We start from the raw sequence: 14159 nt of genomic DNA on the forward strand, positions 1-14159 counted from the left end.
TCAGTGAAGCTCCTTTCAGTCTGCCTCACCAACAGAGCCACATGTAGCCACATAAGGCCAGAGATACACAGCTCAACACAGTTACATACTGTACATGAATAAACCATTCAGTCATCAGCCATGCCTGAGGATACCGTCAAATCCGCATGCCAAAATATTTTACTATACGGTCAATGCCACCCAACTGAATATCAAAGAACAGTTTCAGTAGCATTTTTAGTTATGAAAAAGCCATGCATTGTTTGTTTTTGTGCATTGTTCAACATCTAATATTCTGCTGTCTGTGTTATAATTGTATCGAATATTTGTTATTGGATTATCACATTAGACATCATTTTTACAGGTTGGGGATGACTTGCAGCAAGACATGCTCACCATTCAGATGGTTCGTATCATGAACAAATTGTGGCTAAAGGAAGGATTGGATCTGAAAATGGTGACATTCTCATGTGTTCCTACAGGTCACAAGAGAGGTAATAAATTTTGCCTGAATGAAGTAGAATGATTTTCTTTCTCATGGATATCCTGAAAGTGCCAAGTTGTCAACTTATCGACATTTTCACCACGAAAATCGGATGTAGAAGTTACATACCTTTGATGTTCGATGATCAGTAACAAGTAACTTCCAGTTCAGACTCTTATCAATATAAAAGTTTATATTTTAGAACTTACTACTTCATTTATTGATTTACTCATGTGCACTATTTTTAATTGTATGATGAGGGCTTGTGTTGTAAGAGTACATTTCTGATGTTTTATCAAAGTTCAGCAACAGTGCATTTCCAGGGTACCAGTTAAAAATTTTTTAAGAAAATTTTATTTAAATTTTTGGGTGTTGAAATTGTTCTGTTAGGGTTAATTAAAATTCTTGCGTTGACAGCAGAGGAAACTATTTCTTCTTCTTGGATATGTGATAGCAAATCATTTACATATTTGAACTCCTTTCGGATATTCCGCTGGATGGTCTCATACTGGTGGGATGATATTTTGGCAAGCTGCCTTGTTGGCTAACACATTTTGGAATTACATTGTCAAAGAATTTGTAGAGATCTAACTATACAATGAACTTAAAAATAAAGACAGAAGTTTCCTACTTGTGATGTTTAGAGCCCATCCTTAAGCACACTCAGAACACAACAGCAGCCTGTGGGTGACCAAAAAGCGGAGACAATACCACATAGAAATGCCTCCTCCCCATCAGCAGTGTCCTGACGTTAGTAATGGCTGCACAGACACTGAAGATGGCAGCTGGTTTTCTGGCGGTGAACTTCTCCCACAACCACATCACCAGAACTATGCCTGGGCACTACTGGTCTGTGACTAACAGATGGAGGGATTGGATATAATGACAGCATCCAACAGGGGATAAGTCATTATCAGTGCCACCCGAGGATAGCAACAAGTAAGCTTCCAAAATATCACATCATTTGGATGATGCTACCTTGCTGAATACCTAGAAGAGTCCAAAATTATCATATGCCAGGAATCTAAAAATCAAACAGATGATTTGTACATGGTGAATTGCCTAAAACTTTCATCACAGATATTGTGGAAATGGAAAGTGCTATTGATGCGATGTTTTCACAGATGGGATTGGTAGTCGGGGGCTTGTACTGTTAGCCGATAAACAGAGTGTAATAGTAATTAGAAAGTGTACTTTTTTATGCAAACATAAACTTTTTTAAATGGAACAATGCCTATTGACATTAACAAATTAAAAGCAGGGTAAATTAGAATGTCATTGATGCTTCTTACAGTATTCTAGTGTGAGTAATGTATGAGATATCATATTTTGAAAAGTTTACACACTGTCACTTGTACAATACCTGTGATAGCACACACTAAAGAACAGCACAAGTGCATACATTAATTATGTGGATTCTGATCAGTAACAAGACACTTTTCCATCAAATGTTGTTTCAAAATGACCACTGGCAGTGGTAATACGTGCTTTCAGTCTTGTATGGAATGACTGCTGCATATGTGCTAGCATCTCAGCAGAGATGTCCAAGTAGGCTGCAGTAATACATCATTGCATACCATTGGGTGTAGGTGGTATATCCCTATAGAGAGCATCTTTTAGAAAAAATCTACAGGCATCAAATCAGGAGAACAGGTTGGCTGAGGTACAAGTTCTCTGCAACCAGTCCGACAATTTGGAAACAATGCAAGAAGACATGCTGTAATACTAAGTGCACTGTGGGCTGGACAGCCATCATGTTGGTACCATGGCTTCCTCTAGTCTGCAGAGGAATGTCTTCTAGCATCCATGGAAGATGGTCTGTTAGAAGGCAATGATACTTGTGGGTGTTCAGTGTTGTGTTTCTGAAACACAGGCCTATGAGCTGATGATTCACTATCCCACACATGTTGACATTCCACCTGAGGAAGCCATTGGGGATTGTTAGCAGACTAATAGTGCATGTTTTGATTGTTTATCTGGTCCTGATTGATAAATTTAGCCTCATCACCAAACAAGAAACACGATACATCTGGAGTATCATGCCTTAATGCCCATATACAGAATTTAACTTGATTTCATAATTGTTTACATGCAGCTCTTGATGGAGAGAGATGCGACAGGGATTGAACCTGTGTCGATGGAGAATGCGTACAACACTTGCCTGATTCATGCCACTTCCTCACGCAATTGCATGGGAGCTAATGTGCAGATCAGCTGCAAAAGCAGCAAGAACACTAATTTCATCCTCCTTTGTCATAACTTGTTTCGTACTGTCATGTTGTCTAGATGTTACACTACTGCTTTCACATAAATGGTTGAAGAGGTATTAAATAATTGCCAAGATGGTTGATGTCTTCTGGGATATCTTTCTGCGAACACCGTACAAAAATGAACTGAGTTCTTCCTACACTCTCCACATACTATGAACATGTTGGCTTTTTCTGCAGTGGTAAATCCCATTGTACACTCATGACATACTGCTTGGACTGTCACACTGACTGACTAACAAGTCACAGTGCACTCAGGGTATACACAAACACTTCGTAAGCAAACATAACAACATCACACCTAATAGCTATGTAGGTTGAATGCCACAAAGAAGTGCTGGTGTGGAAACTTTTCAAAATTCAACATCTCATCGGCGACTCACACTAGAATCCTGCAAGAAACATCACTGACATTCTGATTTACCCTACTTTTAGTTTGTTAGTGTCAAGAGGCTTTGTTCCATTTAAAAAAAAAGAATGTGTTTTCACAAGAAATAACTTCTAAGTTTATTGGCTAACAGTAAGAGCCCCTGACTACCAATCCGTTTTGTGAAAACCGTACATCAATAGCACTTCTCTTTTCTGCATTATTTGCAGTGCAAGTTTTAGGTGATTCTCTCTCTCTCTCTCTCTCTCTCTCTATATATATATATATATATATATATATATATATATATATATATATATATATATATATATATATATATATATATATATAACAGACCAATATACTTCCCTGTGGTATACCTATAATGATTTTTCCCCCATTCTGAAGATCTTGTTTCATTGTGTACATTCTCTGGGTGTCTTAATGTGACACTCTGCATCCTTTTAGTTAGATGGGATGTAAACCAGTTACCATCAAGATCTCTAATATGGTGCCATAATATTTGAAGTTATCTTGGAGATTACTGTGAACTGCACAGTTAGATGCTTTTGACAAGTCACAGAAAATACCTGTTGGCAGTCCTTCACCATTTAAATTTGTGCAATCTGATTCATGAATTGAAAAATTGCATTTTCTTTGGAGATATCCTTTCATGTGCTATGGTTTTTGTGTACATATTCTTTTCCAGTACCATTGAAGACAAAATAAGCAGTGATACTTCTTGGTAATTATTAAAATCTGTCTTAAGGCTTTTCTTGTAAAGGGGTCTGATAATAATATATTTCTGTCTGTCTTAAATTATACCCAGGTTAGAATGTATTGTATATGTGACTGAGTATATTGCACATATGTGAAGAATAAGCTTTTATTAATTTACTTGAGATATTAACAACTTCATGAGATATTTTGCTTTTGGGGGAGTTAATTACATTTATAATATCATTGGCAGTATGAAGAATAATCATGATTTTGCCTTCATGTACAAGACATTGGTATTGCTTCTTGCATGTATTCTATTGCTTTGTGTGTTGAACTATCCATATCTATCTTCTGATCTACTTCCAGGAAGTGATTACTAATTATTTTGACTAACTGACTGGCTGCATTCTTTTATAACAAAGTTGTCATGTTCCTTAACTGATTTCCCAATTTATTTTTTAATTATTGCCCATGAATAAATAATTTTACTATCCAAATTATTAATTTTAGACATTATAGAAAGTTTTATTTTTATTTTTTGAACACTTTACTTAAGACAGCAGTCTTTTTTGATTTTTCAGTCAGTCCCTTTTCTCTCTTTGTCTTGACCATTTTATGTACGCCAAATACCTGATTGTGTTTAGATTACCTGACTTGTGGCATACCTGCATATAGTTCACTGATTTTTGAAGCAAGTACGAAATTAATCCTTGAGTATTATTGTAATTAATGAATATTTCATTTAGAAAACACAGTTCTACTTGTGAAGACATAAATGATGAAAACATGCACAACTCATTGAGTAACTATGCTTTCGAAACAGGATTTGACCAGTTAAGTGACACAAATACAGTGAACAAAGTGTGTTTGATAGAGGAAGAAAGTGAAGATGAGGTGATGTAGAAACTCATTATTGTGCGCACTGATATGCTTAGAGTATGCACGACAAAATTTGTTTGACTATACTGATGTTTTTGCTCTCTAGAAAATGAGGGACCATGATGAAAAAAGTGAATGGAAAAAAACAAAAAAAGGAAAAATAAGCTGTTCTTGAAAGTGAATAGAAAACAAGTAATTGTGAAATACTCTGTTTTCAGTTCCCAGTGAGCAGTGCATATGTAATGCAATGAACTTTCTAATGTGACATGTAGCATGTTTTGTAAGCACAGTAATCACCACATTCCTGTGAAACGTGTATTTTGGATGGATTTTTCACATTTTTCAGTAATTTGTGCAGTATCTGGTCTGTATTAACCCGGATAATCGGAAATTTTCTGTGCTTTTCATAATACTTATGATTTTACTATACTTCTGACCTGGTATCCTGATCTTAAGTTTTCCTGTTGGTCTACACCCCTCCCATAACTGCTACTTAGTGAAACACCTTCCTACACAACTCATATTCTGATCTAGATCTCAAATTAGTATTATTAATGGTCTGTTGCATCCTTTTTTTCTCACACAACTGAAATGGGTTCCTCCCTTCAACACACAACAGTCTATATTTATTCTTAATAGAATTATTCAAACTATTCCATTTTCATGAATTGTATTTGCAATTGCAAATATGGACGACCATCAGTTTTATAATGGAATGACGCCGATGAAAATTTGTGCCTGATTTCCTGATTATCATGAGTGGCCGCCTTACCATTTGGCTATCAGAGCATGACTCACAGCCAGACCACAAACTTCCACATGCCGTCTACCACACATCTACACATGGTAGTTTGAGTCTGGCTGTGACTCATGCCCAAATAGCCAAATAGTAAGGCAACCACTTGCGATAAGTGGGAAATCCAGGTTCAAGTCCCGATCCGGCACATATTTTCGTTGTTGTCATTCCATTATATAGCTGATGGTAGTAGTTTGTATTCACAATTGCAAACACATTTCGTGTATTCTGTAATTGTTGTAGTCACCTAGGTGCATGTATGCATGCATGCAAAGGAACTTTTCATCATAATTCAGGATAATGCAGGCACTGCATTGTATTACACTCATGTTTATAAATTAGGCATACCAAAATCAAACCTGTGTTAATTCTTTATATAAACAGTAAGTACTCCAAAATTTAGCCTTTAAACTGAAGTAGAAATGCAAACAAATAAATCCAGACCATGTTTATCATATATTTATCTTAAACAAATTTAAACATGAGCATGTGCAGTTTTCCTTGTCTTCTTCATAACTCTTCACTGTCAAATTTTTATCATCACTACATACTTTTAGTTCCTCTATTTCTCACATATCCTATCTCCTAATCATCAGTGTGTGATGTCATGGCTGCCAACTATTAAAGATTGTATGTATTTTTAATGGATATATCATCTTAGTTGTGGAATAAAAGGAAGTTACTAAAATTGTGGAAATATACCTCCCAATTTGATGTTTTAAAAATTGTGGAAGATGCTATTTTCATTTTTGTAATCATATGTTCACTGAATTGCTTATAAGCTGTAATATTTCCTTCCTGAGTTCGTAGTAAACCTGTCTATCAATGATTTTGTCACCACAGCCTACTAAGATAGGTTATGCTGAGTGATGATGAATATCCTTCACTCCATGTGTATCAGCTTAAAGTATAGGAATGAAACTTCTTTTTACCCAAGAATGACACAAGGTTCAAGGAATTTGTCAGTTTAAGATTTGATTTATCATCCCTTTTGCTGTTAAATACTGTGAAACACTTGTATTCATTACTGCATCCAATATTCACTTACTTGAAATGCATAACAAAAATATTTACAGGTATGATAGAAATGGTCACAAATGCAGAAACTTTAAGAAAGATACAAGTTGAACTTGGACTTACTGGATCATTCAAAGACCGTCCTATTGCTGAGTGGTTAGCCAAACATAATCCATCAGCTTTTGAATATGAAAGAGCCGTTGCAAACTTTACAGGTATGTACCATTCTTTTGTTTTATGTCAGTTATTCTCATCTCCTGTCTCCTTTGTGCATAAATTAGTCAAAATTTTTGGTACATTACTTTGACTAATTTTGTCAGAATTTGTAGCTTTTAATAGTCTGTTGAAATACTCTCCATATGTGGAACAACACTCTTTAGTTAATTGTGGGCATTTCCAAAAGCTTCTTAGCATCTGTTAGCAGCCCAATGCTGTGTTGCAAACAGATATTGCGTTGACCTTTATGGGAATTGCCTGCATTTTTGGTCTTATGTTATTTTGTTGCATAAAAAGGGTATACCATAACATTATTTGTGTTGTAAATCTGCTTCTTCAGTAACACAGGTTTTATTGTATATTAATTAATACAAACAAAATAAATAATGTAATAGATCGTGACACATCCTGAAATGACAAATTGCCTGTTGGCTCCTGTCTCAGTTTCTTTGACCAACTTTTGTTTTGATGATTTTTCTGATGTTTTGCCAGCTACTTATGCTGTCAAAACTTCAGAAAATTCATCAAATGAACATGAGCCAAAGGGCCCAAGACAGAATCCAACAGCAGTTTGTCAACAAGTGGTCACAAAAGCCTTGTTCTTCCTGAACTCTGTCTCTAATGACCCCATTGTCAATGAGACATTAAACCCTAATATTCCTTCCTTCTTCCTGAGCAGAATAGGAACAAAGCCATCATAGCACAGTGGAAATTTACTGAACAAGTCAAACATTTGTGCTGAAGAACACTAATTTTGTCTGACTGGAAGCATTAAAATATGAACCACTCCCTTGGTAAACACACATGCCATCAGTTCCCACACATATGGCATGACATGTGATTGGGTGGAGAGCCCATAAAGCATCGCATTAGGAAAATAGTAAACCAGACATCAGTGGTGGGGTGTAATGAGATCCAAATCAGTGTCCAGAAAGCAGCAATCTATCACAAGATGATCATAAAAGTAAGTCCATTGGATGGTATTTGGTACTACAGATTGGTGAGCTAAAACAAACAAGCAAGCAAAGACAGTTTGCAGTTGTCCGCAAATGCGTCATTGTTGTTTACACATATGACCTGGCACAGGCAGATGTATTACTCTGCACTGCACCTAGCAACCCCGCCAGATTTGTGTATAATTGTATCGTTTGATCCACGATATGCCCAGCAGCATTATAAAGTGTTTTGACTTATTAATGAACTTTCTATGGGCATTTTGTAAGATAGTGTGAATATTTTAAAATCCTAAATAAATCATTAATATACCTTATGGTCAATACTTCCATAAATTACATGGATATCTGGGTGTTGAGAGAGTACCTGTGTACAAATTCTGTTCTTAAATACACGGAGGGTATACTCTTGTAAGAACAAAAATTTATAGAATAATATAAGAAAAAAGCAGTGCTTTCTGTTACCCCGTTGTACCTTGAGTTTAAATTTTGTGCAGGGTTCTACAAAATGGATTAAAACTTCCACTGGTAATCTTAATAAACTTAAAAAATGGGCCAGATTGTTCTTTCTTCTAAACTTCACACATGAATACTATGTATTCTGGTTGCTTTTATATCTTAAATGCGAATATCACCATGACGAAATGTGAAGCACTCCCTAGTCTATTCAAAAACATCATTAGAACTTGTTAAAGCCCTTCAGGGTTACTCATAATAGAGCCTTAAGGTAATGCAATGAACTTCAGTAGTCAGTCAAATGACATAGAAATGGGGTTCTTCGTGGTGTACAATTTGTGGACAGTGCCAAGTGCATATAACAGTATCCCTAAATTCTTCAACAATTTTTGAGGTTTGACTTGTTCTTAGGCTTTTTTTGTCAATATCAAATAATGCTTCATGCAGAATGTATCCACAGTATTTTCTCCTACTACCCACTACTCTACTTTCTCTCCATCCCAGTCTCACTTCAGGAACATTGGCTAACTATTTGTGTGTGTCAAACATATTTAATTAAATTCTGAAAACAAAGATTAGAGACAAATTAATTACCAAATTTTCCTTGGATGATGGGCAGTTTAAACTGCAAAATAAAACAAAAATAAGGAATCTGTCATTTAACGAAGTTCTTCCCATTCACACACTGTCAGTTATGCCTTGCTTTCATCACAGCATTAAGTGAATTTTGTTTAATGACAGACAGTACTTACCGTATTTACTCGAATCTAAGCCGCACCTGAAAAATGAGACTCGAAATCAAGGAAAAAAACTTTTTCCGAATCTAAGCCGCACCTGAAATTTGAGACTCGAAATTCAAGGAAGAGAAAAGTTTTAGGCCACACCTCCAAATCGAAACAAAGTCAGTCCATTGTAATATGAGACACAGTTTAGGTCGAATGAATGACGATACAGCTACAGCAGTTTGGATCAAGTCGTAAGCTTATCAGTTAAGCTTTACCAGGCAGCCATAGCTATGCGTCAGGCACTCTGTCCGTATTTATACAGGTACCCTTCCTTTTTCACCTGCTTCGTCTGGTTTGAATCGATTGCTTATTTTTCTTTGATCTGCTAAGTGCTGTTCTCTTTGTTATAGGTGTTTACGTCACTCTAAGCTGAAAATGCGTTATTGTATTGTGTCATGTATTGTTTTTCGCATTCTGATAATGTGTGTTTACGACCTGTCGCCGCTCGCGGTATGGCTTGCTTTTGCGTGCGCTACCGCCGCTTACGATAAAAAAAAAAAAGAGAGGAATTCTCCCATTAATGAAACAATGGCAAGAGGCTGCTTTTTGTTGTTACTTACACTGCTGCTTTCTTTGATAATGATCAACAAGAACCAAATAATAGACTGCGTATGATAAAAGATGTTCTGAAAGAGAGTTTAGCTAAAATTTTTCGCCGTTTGAAAATCTCTGCAGACGCCTCTTTTGTGCATTACATTCCGCACAGAAATTAGAGACATCTTAGATTTAAGAATCTAGTCAATTGCCGTGCTTCATTTCTGACTGTATCACTATTAGGCATAAGAATAACATGAATATAAACATGACATGATATGTATATTCTTCCGCGTTTGCTGTTGTCTCACACTAGTTTCGTAGTTTATTAGGCAGACAGGATTTAAATGAGATAGCAGCAAACACGAAAGAATACATGGCAAAACGTTTATATTCGTATTATTCTTATGGTGAAGAGAATACTGCATGTGATCCACAATTCATAAAAGTTCCTATTAGCAACCATCTCTACTCACAGGTAGGAAAAAATTCAGAACGTAGAGTTGGCCATATTGACAAACATCCCTAACAGTCTTGCCAGTCGGATTTTCATAGTACGGTACATTGAAATGCTGCTACATTCGAAGATGAACAATACGGAATTTGTATTTACTTCGTTGGATAATGTATGAAAATGCAGTGGTCGAAACTCGGGGTGGAGAAAAAAGCTCATCTTCCACCTTTTTCTTAAATTTATTTACTGACTCAGAGATATTGGCGCCAGTATTTGTGCCTGCAAAGCATGCCTGTGTAGCGCTACATATATTCGACAGCAGAAGTTAGTTGTGGCGGCACCTACAAACCTTTTTCAGAACTTTCGCTTACTTTGCACTTGATTCTAAGCCGCAGGCAGTTTAGTGGATTACAAAAACCGGGAAAAAAAGTGCGGCTTAGATTCGAGTAAATACGGTATTTAATAGAGGCATATTTGTTCTTGCACAATCTGTTGAGGAGTTGTGCTAATCAATAGTAATTGAAACTAACATTGTTTGAACATGCAGCATGTAGAAAGAATTAGACTGTAATAAACCATGTTTTAAAATTGTTTAAATGCCTCTATTGGATGTTGCAGTAGTTCATATAGTTTAATTCAAAAACAACTTCACCCCCACCCCCTTATGAAATACTTGATGAAACACATTTTTAAAAACATGTTAGTGATTCTTTCTTCCATTACATTTTGAGATAAAGCACAATGCATTCCATTCTTGGAATGCCTCAACTACTGCATGTTCATTACAACTGAATATTATTTCCCTCTCTTAGCGGAATGAAAGAAACAAAAATAAATAAAGATAATTACACCTGAAATTTTTTTCTTCCGGAATACCATTAATTTATTATGTTTGTTTCAGCATCCTGTGCTGGTTATAGTGTAGCAACATATATTCTGGGAATATGTGATAGGCACAATGACAACATAATGCTAAAAACATCAGGACATTTGTTTCATATTGACTTTGGAAAATTTCTTGGTGATGCACAAATGTTTGGAAACTTTAAGCGGTAAGTTTCGGTAAAGTGAGTTCCTGTAATTGCAGTCAGGAGGTTTTTCTTGGAATGTGTATTAAACACGTGTTTTTTTCAAAACCTTTTCTAGGGATCGAACTCCTTTTGTTCTCACGTCGGATATGGCATATGTTATTAACGGTGGTGACAAGCCTACAGCAAAATTCCACCACTTCGTTGATCTGTGTTGCCAGGCATTTAACATTGTACGAAAACATGGAAATCTTATTCTCGATCTCTTTGGATTGGTGAGTAAAAGTTAATTGTAGTTGATGGTAAATAATTGCTCAAACTTCTAGTTACTTGTAGCAAGAAAATAATGATTTGATCTATTATATACTGCTAATTTATCATAGTTATTAGGCTTTGATATTTTGTAGCACTTGTGACCAGCATTTTCAGGTACTGTAGCTGTTGAATTCCATAGTTATTTGATCGTGAATGGCCACATCAGTTGATTTTAATTAATTAAGGAAAAACACTGTGTAAAAGAGTCATAGTGATTCACTAAGATTATTTAGAAAGAATTGACACAAAGAAAGTGGTTTATCGAGCAATGTGTACTATTCAGAAAAGTTATGAGATGGTAATGTTATTACATGTTAAGTATGAGGGATATTCATGAAGTTTAATCATCGCCTCAAAAAAAATAAATATAGTACACTGTTAAGCTAAAACATTATGACTACTGCCCACTGCAACATTGGATGTCACCTGATGACGTTGCGGGCACGTGACCCAGCAACAAAAGTATGTAAGCAGACACAAGACGGGGGTCACCCTATTGAAGGTGTAAGCTGCAAATGGTGAAATCCATTGAGATAAGTGACTTTGACAAAGAGCAAATTATCATCATGCAGAGCCTGTGAATGATTATCTTGAAAACAGCGAAGCTACTGTCATGAGCATCTACGGAAAGAGTTTGAAGGACAATGATATTACCCCTAGGTGCTAAATAGTTCGACATCCACAACTCTTTACAGAACATGGGTTTCAGAGGCTTGTCAGCTCTGTAACGTAGGGTAGGTGGTGATCCATGGCATCTCTGCTGGAAAAACACAATGCTGATGCATGCAAAAGTATTTCGGAGTACGTCACTCGTAGTACATTGTTGAATATGGAGCTCCACAGCAGACCACCCCTACTTATTCCTATGTTGACCCAACAACATCAGTAGGCCGGAACCATCAGGATTTGACTATTGATCAATGGAAACGTGTTGGCTCCTTGGGTGAATCACATTTTTGCTACACTAAGTTGAAGGTTGTCTTCCCAAATGCCGTCATTGACGTGAACAGCAGTTCAGAACACGCAGCGTACCACAGATGCAGTATGGTGGGTGCAGTATTATGCTATGGGAGACATTCTCCTGTGCTTGCATGGGATCTTTGGTAGTAGTCAAAGACATGCTGACATCTGTGAACCACCTGCACCCCTGCATGCTTGACGTCTTCCCTGACAGAGATGTCATCTTTCAGCAGTATAATTGTCAATATCTCAGGGCCATAACCAAGCTAAACTGGCTTGTAGAGCATTATAGTGAACTTATAGTGAACTCGTATTGATGTCACAGCAACCAAATTTGCGGATATAAATCATATGGAACCCATCACTGTGTACATAAATCGGTGGTTCATTATTTATGCAGATTACGTGACCTGTGTGTATACATCTAATGCCACAAACATACTAACAAACTGTAGGATCCCTGATACGCAGAATAAGTGATGTATTTCATTCCAAAGATGAACAAACAAGATTTTTAGCCCCCTAGGGGACTCGTTGCTCTTTGACGAGTTTGTACTAGGCTACCACGGGCCCCCAGCCTTTACAGCATCTTTTCCCTTCCATGCTCCATGTCTGTCCTCTTGATGTTCTTTTTCCCCTCTCTTGGGGAACATGTCTGGGCTGTTTTTGGCAATGTATTCTGCATTTTCGGTACTCTGTAGCAGAATACTCTCCACTGTTCCTTTTTTCTTTCTTTGTTTACCTTCTATCCTTCCTCTGCTTCTCTGTTTGAAGTTCCTCTTTTTCTTCCTCCTCCCTGTACACTCCTGAAGGCTGGCCTGCACGTCTGGCATGTAAAGGGTGATTGGGTAACGTGTAATTCCCAGCCCCGGGTCGACAGAAAAGGTTCACGTGTATCACCTGTTACAGGCCAGGTACAGGGAGGGGTGTTTGCCTGAGCTGCTACCTTCCCAAATTGCCGATTGGTCCCTTTGTCCGGTATCTGGGAGGTGTGACCTGAGATGTGAACAATCACCTAAGGTGGGTGCATTCCCTTCTGAAGGAGCCCCCAGTTGGAAGGAGCATGCCATCGGAAACGCTGTCATTCGTGGGGGATTTTCTCACAATGAGCCAATCATCTTCACAGTCAGTGGCTACAAAACATAAACGGAATGAAGCTAATGATTCAAAGACTCTCCCAGCTGCACCACAGTTCCTCGTGGTTTCACATACTGAAGACGATCCATCCTTTGCAGTGGTAAATCCATTTATTATTCAGAAAGGTGTTGACACAGTTGCTGGCTCTGTGATATTCTGCTCTCGTTTATGCAATGGCACTGTGCTTTTGGAGACTACTACGGATTCTCAAGGACAAAAACTGCTTGCAGCTTCGCTCCTCGATGGCTACCCTGTTTGTGTTGAGGTCCATCAAACGGTGAATTCTTCCTGTGATGTTATTTACAATAGGCTGCTTGATGGTCTGACTGAGGCAGAAATCCAAACATACCTCTCTGATCAGGGTGTCATTGCCATCCATCAGGTGATGAAAAAAGTAGATGCCTCCTTAGTGCCCGCATGCGCTCTCTCTCTCTCTCTCTCTCTCTCTCTCTCTCTCTCTCTCTCTCTCACACACACACACACACACACACACACACACACACTTTTGATAGAGTAGTTATTCCATCAAAGGTCAAAGTAGGTTATGAAGTTATCACAGTTAGACCGTATATTCCAAACCTGATGCACTGCTACCAGTGTCATTGTTAAAACCACTCTCGAGAGTCCTGTTGATGACACCCTGCCAAATGTGTAACCTGTGGTGGGGATGCTCATAAGGGCAAGTGTCATGTCCTTCTCCCTGTTGCATCAACTGCAATTGTGACCATGCCACCTCGTCCCACAATTGTCCCCTGTATCTGGAAGAGCGGGCTGTCCAGGAGATCCGGGTAAAGAAAAAAGTGCCTTACCTG

At 37.5% G+C, this 14159-nt stretch overlaps 1 protein-coding gene across 3 annotated transcripts in view; it reads left to right on the forward strand.

Annotated features, from left to right (window-relative positions):
• The window catches only part of LOC126198654 (phosphatidylinositol 4-phosphate 3-kinase C2 domain-containing subunit alpha), a 266382-nt gene that overhangs the window by 162977 nt on the left and 89246 nt on the right, over positions 1–14159 (forward strand). For all 3 annotated transcript variants that reach the window (XM_049935126.1, XM_049935125.1, XM_049935124.1), the window contains 4 exons: positions 344–473; positions 6569–6724; positions 10809–10959; positions 11054–11210. In XM_049935126.1, the coding sequence (XP_049791083.1) occupies positions 344–473; positions 6569–6724; positions 10809–10959; positions 11054–11210 (594 nt within the window). The remainder of the gene's footprint in view (positions 1–343; positions 474–6568; positions 6725–10808; positions 10960–11053; positions 11211–14159) is intronic.

This window comes from Schistocerca nitens, chromosome 8, assembly GCF_023898315.1.
Source record: "Schistocerca nitens isolate TAMUIC-IGC-003100 chromosome 8, iqSchNite1.1, whole genome shotgun sequence".
In the NCBI taxonomy this organism is placed as follows: Eukaryota; Metazoa; Arthropoda; class Insecta; order Orthoptera; family Acrididae; genus Schistocerca; species Schistocerca nitens.